A 22816-nucleotide genomic window follows, 5' to 3' on the forward strand; every position below is an offset into this window, starting at 1 on the left:
CCCTCATCATCCAGGACGTGGTCTCATCAAGGAGTCAGAAGATCCACACTCAATATTTTACGAACATTACCTTCCTCTTTGTCATACTTTTGTAATGCTCTGTAATGCTTCACTGCTAATGCAGTGGTTTCTCTGTAGCAACAGTGTTTGGGTTATGACTAGAGATAACAGGGGCTTTGGAATGTGTGCCATCCAATGAGAGGCATGTGGTTTCTTGTGTGTCTGAGAAAAGGTATTCGGGGTCTCTTGTCGGTGAGAGGTGAAGAGAGAAGACGTGAGTGGAGAGAGTTGGTAGACCACAGGACGGAGTGGACTTTGAGTGAGGGTCCAGGAGTTGACGACACTCGTAGAAGATCCATGGGGAATGAATGGATGGGGAATCGTGAGCTCCAATGTGCACTTTAGACTGTTTCATTAAAATGGGCCCTTATCCTTTTTGTTTTCTTTGCTAACCTTATAGTCAAATTAAGAATTATAAAGCTCAATCGTTTTAATTGCATATGGTGTACTGTCTAATATTTTGCGGTACAGACTTGTAACCGGGCAACACATCACACAGCATCCACACGAACGGGATTTCTCAGTTTGGCTGGGCCAGAGGCTGTTTTCCCCTAGATTAATACAAGCTGGCCAAACCTGAGGGTTACACTTTCTTTACTTTTTTATTATAATTCACAGTAAATTTTTATATCTGCACAGTACTGCTGCCGCAAAACAACAAATTTCATGACTTGTGTCAGTGACGATATATCTGATTCTAATGCCCTCCTCTGTTAAGCAACACTTTGAAAGAAAAATAAAAATGTATTCCCAAGTGAGATGAGGCACTTCAGTGTTACTGTAATTGTCAAGGATGTTCATTGATGTCAGTCCTGACTACTGTCCAAGGTCTGACAGGCATGTACATCAGACTGGGGCTTATAGCCATTGATGCAAGAATCAAGGTATCACAGGACTGTCACAGAACCACAACTCAGCGAGCCCTGATATATTACGTCTGTGAGCAGGGTTCATCCGTTCTCTTGTTTCCAGTTTAATATTGACAAAAGAAGTGTATAAAAACTGCATTGTGTGGTCTGAGTGGTGAAAATGTGGCATACTGATGGTTTTTATTAATTAAACTAAAGTTCAATACTTAAATAAGTTGACTTGGTTCTTTAGTCAGGGCCAGGTTATAATCACTATCCAATGTTATGCTGTTTTAAGAAGTTTTGAGTCCTTTAATGAGATAAAAATGAGGCAATAGCAGTGAAGTTAAAATATTCCCATGTATAGCAACTTCCAATAAATAGCTATAAAAAGAATTATCTTTTTTTCTTTGGTATTCGTTGGGGAGAAGTCTTCTCAGAACAGTGGGAAATTTTCCTGTTTTTCATGTGTCAAACTTTGCACCCATATTCCTTCCACAGAGGTAGTATATTTTAATACTACAACAAAACATCAGCTTAGATTTTGAATCAGACCCTTTTTAATAGGTTATTACTCTCAATCTATCAATCCTTGTGTGTCAATTTACCAGTGAAGCAAACTTACGAGGACTTCTATCAGGTCCATTTCCAATGTATGCCACCTTGTCAGGTTGCGTGTGACTCATGGAGTTTTCTCCAGTGCTGCCTTTTGAGAGTTTTCTGCTGGTGTCTCACGTTTGTTAACAACAGAATCTGGCAACGTTTCTCAGTTGGAGTCTGTGGCTTTGGACTCTCCTAAAGAAAATGTCAGAGAGAATACTTTCCATCATAATTTTTCAGTTTGTCTACATTTTAAAAGCAGTCCTGACATTATTTTTGTGGTGACCAACATTTATGCTTATATGTTATAAAGATGGATTAAAATGGCCTTAATATTATAGATTGAACAGTATATTACCTTAAGTCTGAATCTTCACGATTAAATTTTTTTTCAATGCCTTTTTCAATTATAAAGTTACTCATTGCCTGTATGAAATTATGCTCCTAGGTGTATTCAACAGCTGGAAGAAAATGGCTTCAAAATTCAAGATATATTTAAAAATTGTGTGTTCCATAAAGATGAGAGAGAAATGGTAATGAAAGCCATTCGTGTTGTAAACCCCGACTTCCAGCTGATTTCTGAACCTGAACTGCACACCTCCCAGCCTCCATTGGTGAAAAGTTTTTACTCAGAGGTATGGAAGAGAGAATGTGGCAAAAGAGAAAAGAATTTCCACCAGATTATTAGACAAAATTGTAATTAGTAAGCTTATTTAATTTGTTGTTTGTCTTGACTGTTAATAATGATAAATATAAAGTCAATAGTAGGTGACTCTCCTATAATGTAACTAAACTAATACCTAATAACTGAAATATCTCCCTTGCAACAACTTAATGAGCATGCTCTCAACTAGCCAGTTTGTGGCAAATATCATTGTCCAAACAGCCAGCATTATTAGAAGTTCAGTAGCTTGTGTCAGAAAAACAACTGTGTTCTTAGGCACTTGGTGGACAGGAAATGCTAAATTGTTTTGTGTGTCAGTCAGACCGGCAAGCAGAGTTGATGACCTGTAGGCTGTTGACAATGATACCACCACCAACTCGAGATCTAGGGAGCATTTTCAAATCTGAATACTATCCGAAAGTGTTGAGGAACTGTTAATAGAATTAATTTCTTTTATAGTGAAGTCTGCAAGTAGCTTTACAAAGTTGTATAATTATAACATTTAACTCTGAACAGGTTTTTCTATGTCAAGGTATTTTCAAAGTAAGTATTTTAACATCTGTTACAAGTTATGTATTTTGAAAACATGCTATTTGTCACTCTGTATGTTTATCATGTTCCTGAAAACTTATTGAACCCAGTTACAGAAGGAAATAGATGAAACTGTATTGGTCATTTCTGAGATGTTTTGATTCACCTGATGAATTGTCTAAATGCAAACTTGTAAGGCATGTTTAAAGAATTGTTTCAAAGGGGAATATCGAAAGTCTGCAGCCCAGAGTGATAGCTCTTAGCCAGCATTTCAGGAGTGATTCACTGTCAAATAGATGAGTTAGGGTCACCACACTTAAACCATTTTATCAGTTGATTCTCTCAAATTAACTGCTGTTAATTCCTCAATGCCTAGTACAAAGATTTATTTATCTCTATTGTGCCTTGAATTCAGCATTATAAAATACAGTGGATTCCAGTTAATTGGGTCATCAGTTAAACGGAGCAGCAGCTTAATTGGGACACCTCTTTTTTAAAAAAAAAACAAAATCTAATTGGGAAAACAGCCTAGATTCCCTTTGTCTATTTGGGATGTTGTACCACTTAATTGGGACAGGATACTGTTGCTGAACAGTTACAAACTAGTGCCAGTCATGTGCACGTCATGTGGCCGTTAGACACTACACCATGCTTCAAGCGAACAGTTTTTAAATAGTATTATTTGCACGTGCTTGTGTTCAAAAGCAACAATTTTTGTCACTGATAGTTGGGAAGAAATAAGCAGTAAGACAATTCAGAACTGTTTTGCTTATTGAGGTTTCAAGCAATTAGAGATGTGAGGAATGGCTGTGAGTGGAAAATGAAATGTTTTCACTATAACATTTTAGGAACTGCAAGGAATTTGATGGGTATGAATGTGTTATAATGAAAAAGATTTGGAGGGTGCAATCATCATTGTATAAAGGCAGTCCATTATCTACATTAGGTATCTCCGTTAATTTTGTTCATTTGCGGTCAATCAAAAGAACATACCAGTGTACACTGGATAAGTTCCTCTGATAACAATTAGGAACTAGTAAACAATTTTATACTACTGTAATAGTATTGATAGTGTTCTAATTTGTTCTGCATTTCATTTAAATAAACAATTTGTTACTCAGTTAAATAGTAGTCTGTCTGTCTTTATACCTTTTAACTATTTCCATGGGACTTTAGCTAATTGGGACAGCTGCTTAATTGGGCCAAAATTACTTAGTCTCGATGTATCCCAATTAACTGGAATCCATGGTATAGACGTTTCAATGTCCCCCCCCCCCCAAGTAATTTCTTCTTCTCAGTGAGTTTCTAAAACAACTCCACATTTTATGAGACAAGTTGCACTTGGCTGCTAACTACAGTTAAGAAGCAGGCTGAAGTGGTGCTGTGTCATGGAATTTTTACCTGCTTTAACCTCTGATGTCTTAGAATACAGACCTCCATTCCTACAGCATGTAATGCAAAATAAAGTGCTAACATTCAAAAATATATTCCAGTATTATTTTATATTTATTGGTGTTATTGCTTTAAGATTTATACAGTTTATAACAAGGCTTGGATTATATAACCAGTTGTAATTCTAGAAATAAAACACATAAAGGTGGCAAAATTTACAATAGTGGAGTAACTATTACAATTTAGTGTTCACATTATTAAGTGAATACTGTTCTCCAGTTGCTTGTTTGCAACAAGATTTTTGAACTAACTTTATAACTTCTGGGTTGCCATTGTCATAATTATTAAGCTAACACTTTGTGATGAAAAAGTGATTCCATTGTGAAGTTGTAGTGATTAAAATTTGTGCTTTATTTTAGGTTGGTCCTGTCAAATACCCCAAATTGGATCTCAGTTTTGCAGAACTGAAGGAGAGATTTGACAGACAGCTAAGGAAGGAGCAAGCAGATACTCTTTCTATTGATTCCGTTGAAGTAACAAAACCCATTACGGAGAAGATGATAAAAACGGTATCTTTTATGCATTTGGGCAGCATCATAGAGCAATACAGCGTTGATACAGACTCTTAGATCTAACGAGTCCATGCTGACCATGGTCCCACCCAGCTACTCTCAATTTTCTGTGTTTGGTTCATATCTCTCTAAGCTCCACCTCTGCATTTACCTATCCAAATGCTTCTTAATGATACCACTGCAGTTGTCTCAATCTCAGGGAGCTTGGTCTATATGCTCGCCACTCTCTGCATGAACAAGTTGCCTCATTTAAATATTTCCCCTCTCACCCTAAATCTGTGCCCCCTTGCTTTGGACTCTCCTACATGAGGAAAAGGCTTACATCCACCTTATTTATGCCCGTTACAAATTTATGAACCCTATGAAGTCACCTATCATTCTCCTTTACTCCAAAGAATAAAGAAATAGCCTGGCCAAACTCTCCCTGTAACTCAGCTCTAGTCCTGGCAGCATCCTCATAATTTTTTCTTCACTCCTAGTTCAACTACATCTTTCCTGTATTCAGTACTTCAAGTGTGGCTTCACCAACAGCTTGTACAGCTGTATCATAATATTCCAGCTCCTATACTCAGTGCCCTGACTGATGAAGACCAGCATGCTAAATGGCTTTTTCACCACCTCTCCACCTTTGATTCTACTTTCAACGAACTATGCCCTTTACTCCTAAGCTGTCTGTTTCATTACACTCCCTCTTACCCTACCATTCACACTATAAGTCCTACGCTAGTTTGACTTTCCAAAATGCTTCACCTCATGCTTCTCTATACTGTAATCCATTTGCCATTCCTTGATCCACTTCCCTACCTGGTCACGATCCCCTTGTAATCTACAGTAAACCTCTCCACAATCAAAAGCACCACTAAATTTTGTGTCATCTGCAAAATTACTAATCAAGCCTTCATACTGAAATCATTGATGTAAATAATGAATAACAAAGGTCCTAATACTGACTCCTGTGACCCACCACTAGTTATCAGCTTCCAGTCCAAGAAACAACCTTCAACACACCCTCTGCTTCCTACATCTGAATCAGTGTTGAATCTACCTAACGAGTTCATGTGGATCTCATGGGACCTAACCTTCTCAACCAGCTACCGTGCAGGACCATGCTCTGTCCTCATCTATCTAAAATACTCTTCAAGAATGACTTCCACATGCAAGCCGTGCTGACTTCCACTAATCAGACTCTGTCTTGTCCAAATGCTGGTAGATCCTGTCCCTCAGAATTCCCTCTGGTAACTTCTTCCCTATTGATGTCAGGCTGTTAGCCTATAGTTCTGTGGCTTGTTCTTGCTACCCTTTTGGAATAAAGTAATAAAGGAGGGAAAATTGGAATTTTTTTTTGCATTTGGATCTTGGTCCAGTTCTGTAATTAACAAAAATCAAATGTTTTCTGTAGCCTAAGTGTTGTTACTCTTTGATAATTTAGGAGATGATTGTGTTTACAGAGCTGCTTTTAACTGCTACAGATGAAAATAGTGCATCTGTTTCTCTCAGCTCTGTTTTAGGGTGCTATTGTGGCACAAAATATTATAAGTAATGTGAATATGTCAGCAGCACACACAAAATGCTGGAGGAACTCCTGCCAGGCAACATCAATGGAAAAAAGTACAGTCGCTGTTTCGGGCCGAGACCCTTCGACAGGACTGGACTCATCTGCATCTGCAGATTTTCTCTTGTTTGTGATTATGTCAGATTTAATTTTGCAATCCTTTTTTAATATAAGTACATTTGAATATTCAGTAATTAAATTCATTATTTATTATTGATTTTGTGATAATTATTAAATTTTTTAGTTTTGAAATTTGAAAGCTTTTTTTTAGTCTGCTTTCTCTGCCACTTTAAGATTCAGGAAAGAGTAATATATTTGTATTGAGTGTTTTAAATCTACATTCAGTGCCTACTTTATTAGGTACAAGAGTGGAATCCAGCTGGTGCAGCCCATCCACTTCAAGGTTTGTTGTGCTGTGATTCAGAGATGATCTACATGCTTTTATGGATGAGTTGCTGCCACGATTGGCTGATTAGATATTTGCATTAATGAGCAGGCGTACCTAATAAAGTGGCCACTGAGTGTATAACCATATAAACCATATAACAATTCCAGCATGGAAACAGGCCATCTCGGCCGAACTCTTACTCTCACCTAGTCCTGCACTCAGCCCATAACCCTCCATTGCTTTCCTGTCCGTATAGCTGTCCAATTTAACTTCAAACAACAACATTTAACCTGCCTCAACCACTTCTGCTGGAAGCTTGTTCCACACAGCTACCACTGTGGTAACTGATGTAAATACATCAACTTGAATGATATTTAATTACTTCGAAAAACAAAATATTTTCTTTTCCTGTTTATTTTGATTAACACTAACTAACATTGTATTGGTTAAAATTAGCGGAAACGCCTGGCAGGTTTGCGTGCCAAGTGGCAAAAACATCTTCTGTGGGCATTTCGAGAAAGCAAGTTTCATTTGGCTGATGATGTAAGTTCTCCTTGGAAAATGAACCTCTATCCTTTTCTTTGCCTGCTGGATGATAAAGAGTACGTGGATATCATGCTTCAGGTATGAGAGAGGTTTTATCTGTTTCATTAATTTAAAACAATGAAGAATTTAAGCACTTGAGGGAGTTGAGGACTGCATAGTGGTTTAATAACCTCTAGTTTGAATTGGGCTCAGAACTTGGAAGTTCATGTGTCCTGGTTTTTATCGCTAGTAAACATAAAAAATAGCTTTAAATATGTTGGGTGGAATTGAATATAAAGATTCATACTGTGAATCAATCAAAATATTAGCCAGATCAATGCTTCAAAAGTTTCACTCACCACACAATGAAACAATTGGCCTAAAGTAGAAGGACAAGGGATAGATCTGTGAATGGGATAGAGGGGGAGAAGGATGAGCACTACAGTGATAGAGTCAGAGGGAAGTACAGCACAGAAACAAGCTCTTCAACCCATCTAGTACATGTTGAAACCATTTAAACTACCCAGTCCCATAGACCTGAACTAGGACCATAGCCTTCCATATCCCTACTATCCATGTACCTATCCAAACTTTTCATAAATGCTAAAATCGAGCCCGCACGCACCGTTTATGCTGGCAGCTTGTTCCACATTCTCACAATCTTCTGAGTGAAGAAGTTTCCCCTCATGTTTCCCTTAAACTTTTAACTTATCACCCCTAAATCATGACCTGTGGTTGTAGTCCTACCCAACCTCAGTGGAAAAAGCTCCCCGATGACTAATTCTACGTTTCCCATTGCTGAGGCTATGTTATTTTCCTTTTTGGGGGCGAGAAAAAATAAATTTCATTCTAATTATTACTCTGTCAATATTGAAAATGATTGGTCAAGAACAAGAAGGCCGCAGACAGATTAGACCATTTATATATTCAGTGAACTTCACGTTTTTTCACCATACAATTACATACTTATTTCCTGTTTCTTGCAATCTTAGTAGTATTCTACATCCTTGTGAGCGAGTGTGGACTACTATGTATTGAAATGTTGCATGGTACTTTGCAAAGGAAGGTAATGCTTACTGAGTAGGCAGTGGTAAAGCCGTGCAAAGGAAGCACTTTTAAATGGGCAAGTTTGGAGATAAGCTGGAGAGGCAAGCAATTATTTAAGGATCACTCATGATGCACTTTTACATGGACTGTGACATAGAAGAAAATGCCCAAGGCTTTGCCCAATGGACTGAAAGTGGGCAAATGGCATCACAGAAATCATGATTCAAAGTGGGATCTAGAAATTTCTTTCATCTGGGGCTCAGCAGTGGCTGAAAAACAAACAAAATCCTAACTTGAAAATAGAAAAGTATGGCTACTCACAGATAGTTATGCAATATCCTATATCTGTTTATAGTGTACAATATGTGATCTTTGAAACTTATCCTAGGATAAAGCTGAATACCAAAGTTCCACACTGATGAGTCCTGGTTAAACGTGTTTTAAATTGGATCAATGTCAGAGATACTGACAAACACCAAACAGGATAATTTAGGCCTGCTGATAGTCGATTAGAGGATGCCTGGCAACTAATTATTCAGGGCAATGTGGTATGATGTGGACAGGAAGGTAACACTGAGGCTCATGATAGTTTGTTCTTTCATTATGTGTCGTATGACATGGACGATCATGGTCTTTCCATGACTGATTGTTCTTGGCAAACTTTTCCACAGAAGTGGTTTGCCATTGCCTTCTGGGCAGTGTGACTACAAGACAGATGACTCCAGCCATTATCAATACCCTTTAGAGATTGTTTGCCCAGCGTCACTGGTCACTTAACCAGGACTTGTGATCTGCACCGGCTGCTCATAAGACCAATCCACTGTCTGCTCCCATGGCTTCACGTGACCCTGATCGGGGGTGGGGGGGGGTCGTGGGGAACGAAGCAGGTGCTACACCTTGCCCAAGGGTGATCTGCAGGCTAGCGGAGGGAAGGAGCTCCTTACACCTTTGGTAGAGACATATCTCCACCCCACCATGCACATGATAACACATATGAAAAAAATACACTTGTAGATAAGGCTACCGAGAGATGATGGGCAAACTAAGGATCGAAGAAGAGATGAAATATAATTAAGGGGTTTGCCAAAGATAGCTAAGTTATTGTGGTAGGCATATGGCTGTTTGAGAATGAATAAGGGGGAAATTAAGAAAAGATGGTATTGTGGAATGTAGGTCATCGATAAATGATTGGAGGTGTACAAGGAGAGATAATGAGCTTGCGGCAGGATATTTTTGGTGAATTGGATGCATGTGGTTCTTTCACTGAGTACCTTGGAAGTCAAAATTAAGGCATGCAGAGAAGAACAAGATTTTTTTAAAATTTAGTTTTGTTATGATTAAAAAGCTCATTACTTGAAAATATCGCAGAATGTAATCTAAATTCCTAATCTGCAATTTTGTTAGTATCATCTATGTATTTATTTCTACTAATGATAATTCTTAGTCATATATTTTCAAATGTATTAATTTTCAAATTAGCTTTTGAAAATAAATAAAGTTTATTTTTGAAATAACAAGCAACACACACAAAATGCTGGTGGAATGCAGCAGGCCAGGCAGCATCTATAGGAAGAAGTACAGTCGACATTTCGGGCCCAGACCCTTCGTCAGGACTAACTGAAAGAAGAGATAGTAGGAGGGGGAGGGGAGATCAGAAATGATAGGAGAAGACAGGAGGGGGAGGAATGGAGCTAAGAGCTGGAAAGTAGATTGGCAAAAGGGATACAAGGCTGGAGAAGGGAGAGGATCATGGGACGGGAGGCCTAGGAAGAAAGAAAGGGGGAGGGGAGCCCAGAGGAAGATGGAGAGCAGGCAAGGAGGCATTGTGAGAGGGACAGAGGGAGAAAAAAGAGAGAGGAAAAAAAGGAAAAAAAAAATAATAACTGAATGAAGGAAGGAAGGAAGGATTGGGTAAGAAAGGGAGGAGGGGCATTAACGGAAGTTGGAGAAGTCAGTGTTCATACCATCAGATTGGAGGCTACCCAGACAGAATATAAGATGGTGTTCCTCCAAACTGAGTGTGGCTTCATCTTGACAGTAGAGGAGGCCGTGGATAGACATATCAGAATGGGAATGGGATGTGGAATTTAAATGTGTGGCCACTGGGAGATCCTGCTTTCTCTGGCAGACAGAGCGTAGGTGTTCAGCAAAACGGTCTCCCAGCCTGCGTCAGGTCTTGCCAATATATAGAAGGCCGCACCGGACACAGTATATCACACCAGCCGACTCACAGGTGAAGTGTCGCCTCACCTGGAAGGACTGTCTGGGGGCCTGAATGGTGGTGAGGGAGAAAGTGTAAGGGCATGTGTAGCACTTGTTCTGCTTACAAGGATAAGTGCCAGGAGGGAGATCAGTGGGAAGGGATGGGGGGGATGAATGGACAAGGGAGTCACGTAGGGAGCGATCCCTGCAGAAAGTTCCCCACGTTCTGTGGGGGAAGGGAAAGATGTGCTTGGTGGTGGGATTCCCGTTGGAGGTGACGGAAGTTACGGAGAATTATATGTTGGACCCGGAGGTTGGTGGGGTGGTAGGTGAGGACAAGGGGAACCTAATCCCTAGTGGGGTGACGGGAGAATGGGGTGAGAGCAGATGTGCATGAAATGGGAAAGATGCATTTGAGAGCAGGGTTGATGGTGGAGGAAGGTAAGCCCCTTTCTTTAAAAAAGGAAGACATCTCCTTCGTCCTGGAATGAAAAGACACATCCTGAGAGCAGATGCGCTGGAGACGGATGAATTGCAAGAAGGGGATGCATTTTTGCAAGAGACAGGGTGGGAAGAGGAATAGTCCAGGTAGCTGTGAGAGTCCGTAGGCTTATAGTAAGACATCCGTGGATAAGCTGTCTCCAGAGATAGAGACAGAAAGATCAAGAAAGGGGAGGGCCGTGTCAGAAATGGACCAGGTAAATTTGAGGGCAGGGTCAAAGTGGAGGCAAAGCTAATGAACTCAACGAGCTCAGCATGCGTGCAGGAAGCAGCGCCAATGTAGTCGTCAATATAGCGAAGGAAAAGTGAGGGATGGATACCAGTATAGGCTTGGAACATGGATTGTTCCATAAAACCAACAAAAAGGCAGGCATAGCTGGGACCCATACGGGTGCCCATGGCTACACCTTTAGTTTGGAGGAAGTGGGAGGAGCCAAAGGAGAAATTATTAAGAGTAAGGACTAATTCCGCTAGACGGATGAGAGTGGTGGTAGAGGGGAACTGGTTACGTCTGGAATCTAAAAAGAAGCAGAGAGCTTTGAGACCTTCCTGGTGGGGGATGGAGGTATATAGGGATTGGATATCCATGGTGAAAATAAAGCCGTGGGAGCCAGGGAACTTAAAATCATTGAACAAATTCATTGAAAAAATTGAGAAGTGTCACGAACATAGGTGGGTGGGATTGAACAAGGGGGGATAAAACAGTGTCGAGGTATGCAGAAATGAGTTCAGTGGGGCAGGAGCAAGCTGAGACAATGGGTCTACAAATGCTGCTTTTAAAATATTGAAGTGATGGTATATAATATGGAAGCTCTACTGTTGTGTCTAGCAACAAAAATATAATACTGTATAGTCCTTTTAAATGTGCACTGAAGTATCTGCCTATAAAATATTCATTATAAGGGTTGCTCTCCAGGACATGATTTAGCGCTGTTTAATACCTAAACTTCTCATCAGTTAGAATTCAAAATTGCTTTATGTCAAAGCAGAAATTGGAGCACAGCAATGGTTCATGTTAACCTACATTATCACCAATGTACATTATCTCGGGGCAAAAATAAACTAGATGGGCTATTAAGCCATTCCCATTCACTAAAACATGGTGGAATTGTATGCAAGGAAGTGTGTAAATGTTGCAAGACATCTCTGATTGTTTATAATCGTTCTGAAGAATGAAGTGGGCACTTCTGGGGAATGTAAGAAATGGTGATGCTGTAATTTTGTACCTCAAATGTTTTTGAATTACTGAGCCAAAAGGAAAAGATGTCTTTTTTTTTGATAAATTGAAGATGTTTGAATGTAACTTGTATCTTCTTCAGTGTATTAACAGTATCCCTCCAAATGGAGAGGCATTGGTGATAATTGCAAAGGAATTGGGCAACAGAGTCTACAACAAGTATTCAATACGAAGGAAGATTAAAAATGAGATGGTGGACAAAATGAAAGACATTTATCACGCCTACGCTGAACTGTTGGCAAAGGATACAGAGGTAATATTGATTAAATAATTGGTTTCTAGTAAAATTACATTTTCTTAATGAAGTGGAAACTGGTCAATTTGGCAATTTTTTTAAAATCAAGGTTACAGTCGATCAGTAACATGTATGAAAATGATTGCTTTTCTGCTTCAATATAATCCTGCCTGAATATTTCCTTGAATTATTTGTGTAAGCCACGCTAAAGTTGTAACCAGTGAAATTGATGCTTTCCCATCAGTTTTATGAAAACTTTCTCAATGAACCACATCAAGAAAGGATTTTATTATTGTTGTGCTCCTTCAGAATACTCACAAATATTTCAATATGTTTGCTTTCTTCTGCTGCTGCAGCCCATCCACTTCAAGTTTCAACATGTTCTGCGTTCAGAGATGCTCATCTGCACTGATACTGTTGTAATTTGTGGTTATTTGATTCACTGTCATCTTCCTGCCAGCTTGAACTAGTTGGCCTTTTGCCTCTCAACTCTCTCATTAACATTGCATTTCCACCCACAAAACTGCCGCTGTGTAAACTCTAGAGACTTTTTCTTGAAAAATTCATGAGCTCAGCAATTTCTGAGATACTCAAAATCACTTCGTCTGGCACTTACAATCATTCTTCGGTTAAAGTCACCTGTATCACATTTCTTCCCCATTCTGAAGTTTGATCTGTTCAACAACTGAATGTCTTGACTATGTCTGCATGCTTTTATGCATTGTTGCTGCCACGTGATTGGCTGAATAGTTATTTGCTTTAACAAGCAGGTATACAGGTGTACCTAATAAAGTGGCCACTGAGTGCATGGCATTGTTTTGCAGTAAAACATTTGTCTCTTTTGCAGAGCAGATGGTAAGCATAACGCTTTAAAGCATTTTGAAATAACCATGTAACAAGCGGGAAAATAAGTGCTAATGTATGGGGAAAATGTATAGATACTTGTTATGGCTTTAGTTTGCATAATGCACAATGGTGTACAAAATGATATTATTAAATTGCAAATACTCATGAATATATTAAGAGAAAAGAAAGCAACATAAATAGAAATTGACTAGCATAAGGGATGGAATGGGTTCATGAATATTTCTTGAATTAGAAAAGAGTTAAGCTGTAATGATATGACATATCTTGATGTCTGGATCCTTTTTCTGCAGCATCCTTTTTCTGCAATATAGCAAACTGAGGGATACTATAAAGGACAGGCAACAACAGATGTAATTTGCTGTATAACTGTGTAGACTAATGTGTTTTGGGAGGAGAAAGGAGCAATGAGGGATATAAGCTCAAAACAAATGTTTGGAAAGGAACAGAAAGTGTTGGAAACATTCAGCAACTCAGACATTTTTGTTCTGACCGGAAGTATTATCCCTGTTTCTCTTTTCACACATTCTGTTTGTCCTGCTGAGTGTTTCCAGCATTTGCTGCTTCTATTTTAGATTTCCAGCATCTGCAGTGTTTTTGGTTTTCATTGAGTTCAGAATCGGGTTGCTTATCACTGACATATGTCTGAAATACATTTTGTGGCACCCATTCTGTGCAATACGTAAAATATGCTCTAAACATAGCAACACCACAAAATGCTGGAGGGACTCCGCAGATCAGGCAGCAGTCAATATTTCAGGCCGAGACCCTTCTTCAGGACTGGAAAGGAAGAGAGAAGAAGCCAGAATAAAAAGGTGGGGAGAAAGGGAAAGAGGATAGATAAAAGGTAATAGATGAAGCCAGGTGGGTACAAAAGGTAAAGGACTGGAGAAGAAGGAATCTGATAGAAGAGAAGAAAGGAGGGGAACTTGGGGGAGGAGATAGGCAGGTGAGAAGATGTAAGAGGTAAGAGGTCAGAGTGGGGAAAAGAAGAGGAGTTGTTTAGGGGGAAAAATACCAGAAGGATAATCGATATTCACGCCACCAGGTCATACTATAAACTACAATAAAGATATATTAAAAAATAGTTAGTGCAAAAAGGGCAAAAAATGTGAGGAAGTACTTATGGATTCATTGTCCATTCAGAAATTTGATGGCAGGGGAAAGTAATCTGTTTCTAAAATGTTAAGTGTTCGTCTCCAGGCTCCTATACCACATCTGATGGTAGTAATGAGCAGGAAGAGGCCATGTCTTGGGTGATGGGGGTCCTTAAATGATAGATGTTACCTTAATAATGTTAGGAGTAGTTTGCAAGAATATAATTGAATGTAAGTTTGGTTTTGGTTTATTATTGTCACATGTACCAGGATGCAGTGAAAAGACGCAGATCAAATCATTACAAAGTGCATTGGGCAGAACAAGTTAAAACAATAACAATGCAGAATAAAGTGTAAAAGCTAAGAAAAAGTACAGTGCAGGTAAATATTGAGGTACAAGATCATAACAAGATGGTTTGTAAGGTCAAGCGTCCATCTTGTTGTACAGGAGATCCATTCAAGAATAACAACGGGGTAGAAGCTGCCCTTAAGCCTGGTGGTACATGCTTTCAAGTGTTTGTATCTTCTGTCTGATAGGAGAAGGGAGAAGAGAAAATCTCCAGGGTGGGTGGGGTCTTTGATTATACAAGCAATGAGAAGTGGAGACAAGTCCATAGGTTAGATAAAGCAGAATTAGTTTGGATTTTATAAGTAGTAATATTTGGAACCTTTCAGTGGGTAAATTTAACGTGCTTCAAACCTTTTTATTTAATTGATTGTTACTCATGAATATAATGTTGTAAGTTATCCTTCAATTCTAGCTGAACAATTTCCTGCCTCGTGAGTACATGGTGCATCTGGAAAGAAAGATGAACTCGGGTCCTTCACTGATCAGTGAAGATTCTTCCTGGCCACATGTTCTGGTCGTACAATTGGGAACTCATCTCGTGAATCTGATGGTTCGTGAAATTAAAATCTCCATGAACACCCAAAACGAAGCTCAGAAAAATCTTATTCCTGTTTTGTATCACATGTACAGCTTTCGCAGTAACAAACAGGTAAGGCAGTTTTCTTTTGAATTTTCCATAGATTTTTGTTGTTATTTTGAAGAATATGCATTAGCCCATTGGTTTGCATCTTTAATTGTGAGAACAGGTTTTATTTTGCATATCAAGATTAATTAATAAGGTTTCAGAACAAGAGAAAAAGACTCACATTTATATTTGCCTCTTATGATCTTGGAGTATCTTGAAGTACTTCACAGCCCATTAAGTACTTTTTGAAGTTTGGTCATTATTATAAAGCAGGAAGCACAGTAGATAATTTGTATATTTGAATTTCTGTCTTGCTAGGTGAGATTAAAATTTTGATTTTTTTAATGTTGACTGAAGGATAAATATTGATCAAGACCCAAGGCACTTCTTCAGTATAATGCCTCGGGATATTTTCCATCCAGCTTAGATAAAGCCTTGCAATACCTCATCTGAAAAATGACACACCTGACACTGCAGCAGTTCATCTGTACAGCCTTGGAATGTCAATTTGAAACTTCCTAGCTCAGCTAAGCCAACTGAAAATATTGCTCTTCACTAATACCAAACTAGATAGTGCTAATAACCCAAAATATGAGAAGCTTATTATATAAATAATGTTGCATGTGTAAAGCAGCAATAGTTGGGTAGAACAATTTTCTTTTGCTGCTTTTAGTTCAAGTATATTAATTGTTGGAATGTCAGTTTTGGATCAGTAGGTGAGACGAAAACAAAGGGACTAATAATGCTAAAAATATTACTTTTTGTAAGAAACAATCTTCTGCCCATTAGGAAAGCAAATGTGACCACTCACAAATTTCTGATGCTGAGCCAATTGTGCCGTCAGTATCACAGAAGCCCATTTTTTTTTCTTAGTCTATTCTTGAACTTGTTCCTAGAATCTTAGTTTTTCTACCATAAAAAGAAGTAGCAAACCAATCACATACGTATTTAGTTTCTCTCTTCTGAAATGAGAGCACAAATATCTTCCCAGGATAATTCTGGGGATGTGATCTGAGAAGGGGGAAATGAATGAAATCTATATTCATAGAAAATGGTGTTAGGGAAATTAACAAGATGGAAGGCCTTTAAATCGACAGGACCTGATAACCTACGTTCCAGAGTGTTTAGGAAATGGCCAAAGATTTGATGGACCCATTGCTGGTTATTTCCCAGTGCTCAATAGATTCTTGGGAAAATCTATCTCTCAAACTACTTCAACCTGGCCCTTGCACTTTATTTATCTACCTGCTTGTCTGACTCATCAGTGAACCTGGAGGTCTTTGTCGACGAAGCATTATGATGCTGGTAACTGTAACATTATACTCTGCATTCTGTGTTTTTTTTTTGTATTACTCCAATATACGTCTGTATGGAATGATCTGCCTGGATTGTAAACGTAAGCTTTTGACTACATTCAGTACATCTGACATTAATAAACCAATTACCAATGGACTGGAGGATCACGAATAAAACCCCACAATTTAGAATAAATTAAATGAAGAGAAAACATAACTGTAGCCTGGCATCAGTAGAGGGAAAAATGGTAAAAGTAGGGTACGTAGAATTATGAAAGATTGAATGGCAGAGTGCTTTGAGAAGAGTGAGATCACTGCACAGTGTCAGTATGGATTTGCAAAAAGGAAATTGGACTTGGCAGATCTTCTGAAATTCTTTGAGGGTGTATCTGGCAAAAGAGAACGCGTGGATGTGATATATTTAGATTCCTAAAAGGCTTTCAGTATACGAGATCAGCAGATCTGGGATGATAGAATTAATGAATGAAGCGAGTTGGTGCAATTATGCATATATTTGCTAAAGATTAGAACAATGAGAGGGTATGTTCAAGTTCAGTTTATTTCATCTGTACTGTACATGTATATAGTCAAATGAAACTATGTTCCTCTGGACCAGGGGTCCCCAACCTTTTTTGCACCGTGGACCAGTTTAATATTGACAATATTCTTGCGGACCAGCTGACCGGGGGGCGGGGGGGGGCGGGCGTGTTCAAGTAGGGTTAAACTCACCTCAGCATGTCTTTTACAGTTAGAGTTGCCAACTTTCTCGCTCCCAAATAAGGGACAAAAGTAGCAGTCGAATCCTGACGAAGGGTCCCAGCCCAAAACGTCGACTGTATCTCTTCCTATAGATGCTGCCTGGCCTGCTGACTACACTGTACATACGTTATTTCTATTTATATAGGCTGTATATTTATCATATCATTCCTGATTTTACTATCTATTAGTGTTATTTTAGGTTTTATGTGTTATTTGGTATGATTTAGAAGGTTATTTTTTTGGGTCTGGGAATGCTCAAAATTTTTCCCATATAAATTAATGGTAATTGCTTCTTCGCTTTACGCCATTTCGGCATGAAATGTTTCATAGGAACGCTCTACCTTAGTGGGGGAAATACGGGACAAGGACGGTCCCGTATGGGACAAACCAATTTAGCCCAATATACGGGACGTCCCAGCAAATACAGGACAGTTGGCAACCCTATGTTCAAGTTCAACAGTGCGTGACAGGGAATGAGGAAAGGTGCAGCTGACTCGTATCGTTTCCTAACCGGTCCATGGCCCGGTGGTTGGAGACCGCTGCTCTGGACCACTGTGCACCCACAAAACATGCATCACACACAGCACCTAAAACAAAATATCATAAATATGTTAGTAAAATAAGAATATATTTTATGCATTTTAGGTATTATATATTAAATATGGAATATATATAGTACTGTGCAAAAGTATTGGCCACATATATAGCAAAGATACTCAATATTTTTGCACAGTACAGTAGTAATTTTATGTATTGCACTGTACTGCTGCTGCAAGAAAAACAAATTTCTTGACACGTGAGTGATGAAAAACCTGATTCTGATATGGGTCTCTATTGCAGACTGAGAGTGGGAAAGGGGCAAGGAGAAGGGAATGATGGTTGGAAAGGGAGTGGAAGATTCAGAGAGACATTCTGTATTGATCAATAAACCAATTTTTTGGAATCAAATTACCTTGCCTGGTGACTGAGCGCTGGATGTGTCCATATCCGTGCCACTTCCGCTCCAGACTTCCCTTCTCTGCCATCTGTCCCACACCCCTCCCGCAGCACAGCATCCTCACCATTCTCAACATCCTTTGCTCCTATCAGATCTTCAAATTCTCCCTCCCCTCTACATTGAAAATTACCGTACTGTGCAAAAGTCTTAGGCACCTTAGCATATATACATGCTTAAAACTTTTGCATCGTATTGTAGTTATTCGAGTGGCAGGGTGAAGATGCGTCTCTGCTAAAGGAGATGTAAGGTACTTCTTCTTCTCCTCCCCCCCCAGCCCACTTCCCCCTGCTGGCCTGCAGCTTACCCTTGGGCCAGGTGTAGCACGTGGTTGGAGCCTCCTCTGATCAGGGTCAGGTGAAGCCTGATCATAGAGTAGCCAGTCATAGAGTAGCTGGTGCATATCACAAGTCCTGGTTATGTGACCACTGACACCGGTCAGACAGTCTCTGAAGAATATTGATAATGGCTGTGGTCACTCATCTTGTAAAGACACTGCCCAGAAGAAGGCAGTGACAAACTACTTCTGTAGAAAAATTTACAAAGATTAATCATGGTCATGGACAGACTATGATTGCCCACGTCATCTGACGCAGCACATAGCGTGTTATAGCAGGTCTATCTATTTTAATGAGACTGGACAGAAGCAGGTGCAAGCAGGATGTTCCATTGTAAGAAGCTCTAGAATCAGGGACACAATCTAAGGTTAAGGAATAAATGATGAAGGACCTGAAGCAAAAAATGTTTTCACTAGTGTGGTAGACCTGTGCAATTCCCTACCACAGAAATGAGTTAGAGCCACATTATTAAATATATATTTGTCAAGGTTCTTAAGGCTAATAGAAATCAAGCGATGGGAGAATTAAAAAAAACCTTGAATGATAGGTTCAGAGGGCCAAATGGGTTTCTCCTGCTCCTATTTCTGCTAGCAGGATTTTTATTTAGCATCCATTCCGGCTTGGGAGTATTGTGTTACTATAGCTAATTAGTTAATATCTCAATGAAGTAGGGAGCTGCAGGGTGTTGACCCAGCAATGTTAAAAGAAAGACGATTATATGGCTACCATGCTCATGGTTGTTAATTTATTTTTTTTACCTTTTTATCTTCTGGGTCGGCAGCTCAGGATGAAATCTCTTTGAGGTTGGTCTGGTATCACAGTAAAATACCAATAGGTAAAGTTGGAAAATATTCCATTATAGGGTACTGTATTCATTTGCCTCCTTTGTCACCACTCCCTTGATGGACCAGACAAAGCTCATTCTGATCATCCCATACGTGTCATGAGAACTGTATTCCACAGGGCTTATGGCAATGTAAATAATCTTGAATCCTGTAGATGACATCTGTTTTCTCCAAAGGAGATTCAACATTTTTTTTTTCAGAGAAGTAAGGCTTTACACTATCATCGTGGTCAATGAACCACTCCTTTTAGAACAATATTTTCACTCAATAGCTAATTGAGACTTCATCCATCTTTATTAACTCGTCGTATAATAGCAAATAATGAGATCTCGTGAACTGATAACAGTTTTTACAAATATATGTTTTTATTATAATCTAAGCTACATGCTCATTCATTTTAGGAGCAGGAATAGATCACTTGACCCTTGAGTCTGTTGTTCATTGACGGCTGAACTGATAGTACATTCATCTGCATCAAATCATAAGGGTTAGGATAGAGTCAAGGTGTTTAACTCGATCTTAAAGTATTCAAAGGCACCGCTTCAATCATTTTTTTGAGGAAAAGTTCCAAAGACTCATGACCAAAAAAAAATTGCCTTGCATTGGTCATAATTTTAAATAGTGATCCCACCTGGTTCTGACTTCCCCTACACCCAGCCTGTCAAGAAATTTGTAATTTAGTTAAATCTAAAAGCCACTTATATTATTGTTTTTAAGATCACAAAATGAAAAACTCATTCTCAGCTATGAATGGCGAATAACATATAAGTAATAGTGGAAACATGTTTTTGGTGGTGAATATTTTCTAAGTGGCGCTCTTATCTTTCCACTCAGCTTCTCTCACCTTTGATGTCAGTGTATAAATGCCTTCAGTTTTCAACTGGTTCCTCAGGCAAAATACATAAGAGTAGGATAATTGAATCATGCGGATAGTCATCTGGGAAAAGAAAAAGTGACTCTGTTCATGTTACTTTACAAAAGGCACCTGTCTTATGTAGTAATGGAGCTGTGTGTAGAGGGGGAGTAAATTACAAGATGTTTGAAAACTATTAACCCAGGCGTAGAAGTTTATAGATAAAAAGAAATGTAGATCATTAATTAATGTAAAGATAATGATATAGTGGATATATCAGAATTAGGTTTATTATCACTGACATGCTGTATGTGGTGAAATGTGTTGCTTTGGGGCAGCAGTACTGTGCAATTATATTTAAAAATACTATTGTTACACTAAGAAATATATAGAAATAGAAAAAGTGAGGTAGTTTCATGGGTTCATGGTCCATTCAGAAATCGAATGGCAGAGTGGAAGAAGCCTTTCTTAAAACATTGAGTGTGTGTCTTCAGGCTCCTGTATCATCCAAGTCATACTCTCTTCTCATTGCTACTATCCTCCCTGATGGCAACAGTGAGAAGAGTGCATGCCTTGGATGGTGAGGATCCTTAGTGATGGATGCCACTGCCTTGAGTCATTGTCTATTGAAGATATCTTCGATGGTGGGGAGGCTAGTACCCATGATGGAGCTGACTGAGTTTACAACCCTCTGCAGCTTTTTCTGATCCTGTGCACTGGCCCCGCCATACAGTGATGCAAAGGTATATCTATAGATATTTAGATATAGATACTGTCATTATTTTAAAAAATATGTATGTTGCAACTATGCACTTTTCTAAAGTTTAAAAAAGTTATATGTAAAGCTTGATTGGATAAATTAGGACTTTATTCCCTGGAGTGTAGGAGAATGAGGGGAGATTTGATAGAGGTATATAAAATGATGAGGGGTATAGATAGAGTAAATCCAAGCAGGCTCTTTCCACTGAGGTTTGGTGAGACTAGGACAAGAGGTCATGGGTTAAGGGTGAAAGGTGAAATGTTCAATGGGAACATGTGGGGGATCTTCACATAGGATGGTGTGCATTTGGAAGGAGCTGCCAGTGGAAGTGGTGGATGCAGGTTAATTTACAACTGAAGAGAAGTTTGGATAAACACGTTGACGGGAGGGCAATGGTTCAGGTGCGGGTCGATGAGTTGGATAAAATAATAGTTCAGCAAAGAGTAAATGGGTCAAAGGGCCACTTTCTGTGCTGTAGTGCCCTATGCTGCTGATTTTTTTGCTTAAATTGCATTTTTCTTTTGCAGATTGGCTTCATCAAACCACATCCTATTCTAACTCAAATGATTTCTGAAGCTGCAGAAACAACTTTGACCTTTGACTCCTGTGTCATGCCAATGGTGTGCCCACCCATCCCATGGTCTTTGCCTAGGTTTGGCGCCTATGTTCTGAGTCCCATGAAACTGATGCGGTGCTTGGAAGGAGCCCTACAGCATCAGTTGCTTTTGGAAAAGTGTAAAAGCAGTAACTTACACGCAGTATTAGATTCCCTTAACCAACTTGGAAACTGTGCTTGGAAAGTGAACAAACCAATGCTTGATTTAATTATCTCTATTTTTAATGACAAAGGAAGTGAGAAGCTGGAGATCCCACCTCCACTCTCTGAAGCTCCAGATATGCCCAAGTATGACTCAAAATCTGACATGACTCCAGCAGAAAAATCTTCCTTGAAAAGAAAAATGGCTTGGGTCAGGAAAAAATCAGCTGAAATGCACAGCCTTCGAATGGATGCCCTTTATAAGCTTTCCATAGCCAATCATCTCAGAGATGATGTATTCTGGTTTCCTCACAACATGGACTTTCGAGGAAGGACATACCCTTGCCCTCCATACTTCAATCACCTAGGCAGTGATGTTACTCGTGCCATATTATTATTTGCGGAAGGAAAGCTTTTGGGAGAACATGGATTAAATTGGTTGAAAATTCACCTTGTTAATTTAACTGGGTTTAAGAAATCATGCTCCCTCAAAGAGAGACTTTCTTATGCTGATGAAGCAATGGACGACATCTTGGATTCAGCTGATAAGCCTTTAACAGTGAGTGAAAATAACTCAGATGTGCCTATCTTTATGTGGCTAACTCATTGCATATGCATGTTATAATTTTCCAATTGACTGTTTGAATTGTATATCTTAAAAATCAGAGTTGAATACTTATGTGGATATGTAGTAAAGGAGTATCAGGTGATTGCTACTTCTGCATGTGAAGCTATCCCAGGAAGGGGGATAAAACCTCTGCATTCTTTGCTTCGAATAATTATTAACAGCATTGGAGTTCTCTAAAATCATCTATACTTGAAGGATGAGATGGCAAGGACCAAACTCTTTGGTATCATTAGATAATTCAATTGTAGTCTCAAGAAACCTCACCTATCTGAGACTCAGTAAAGTTTTGGATGATATT

The 22816-nt window shown here is 39.1% G+C and overlaps 1 protein-coding gene across 2 annotated transcripts in view; it reads left to right on the forward strand.

The window, feature by feature from the left end:
- Positions 1-22816, forward strand: part of polrmt (polymerase (RNA) mitochondrial (DNA directed)) — an 83863-nt gene that overhangs the window by 24092 nt on the left and 36955 nt on the right. For both annotated transcript variants that reach the window (XM_072244604.1, XM_072244605.1), the window contains exons 5-10: positions 1957-2143; positions 4515-4664; positions 7064-7231; positions 12202-12372; positions 15077-15313; positions 21661-22449. In XM_072244604.1, the coding sequence (XP_072100705.1) occupies positions 1957-2143; positions 4515-4664; positions 7064-7231; positions 12202-12372; positions 15077-15313; positions 21661-22449 (1702 nt within the window). The remainder of the gene's footprint in view (positions 1-1956; positions 2144-4514; positions 4665-7063; positions 7232-12201; positions 12373-15076; positions 15314-21660; positions 22450-22816) is intronic.

This window comes from Mobula birostris, chromosome 26 (assembly GCF_030028105.1).
Source record: "Mobula birostris isolate sMobBir1 chromosome 26, sMobBir1.hap1, whole genome shotgun sequence".
Taxonomy (NCBI): Eukaryota; Metazoa; Chordata; class Chondrichthyes; order Myliobatiformes; family Myliobatidae; genus Mobula; species Mobula birostris.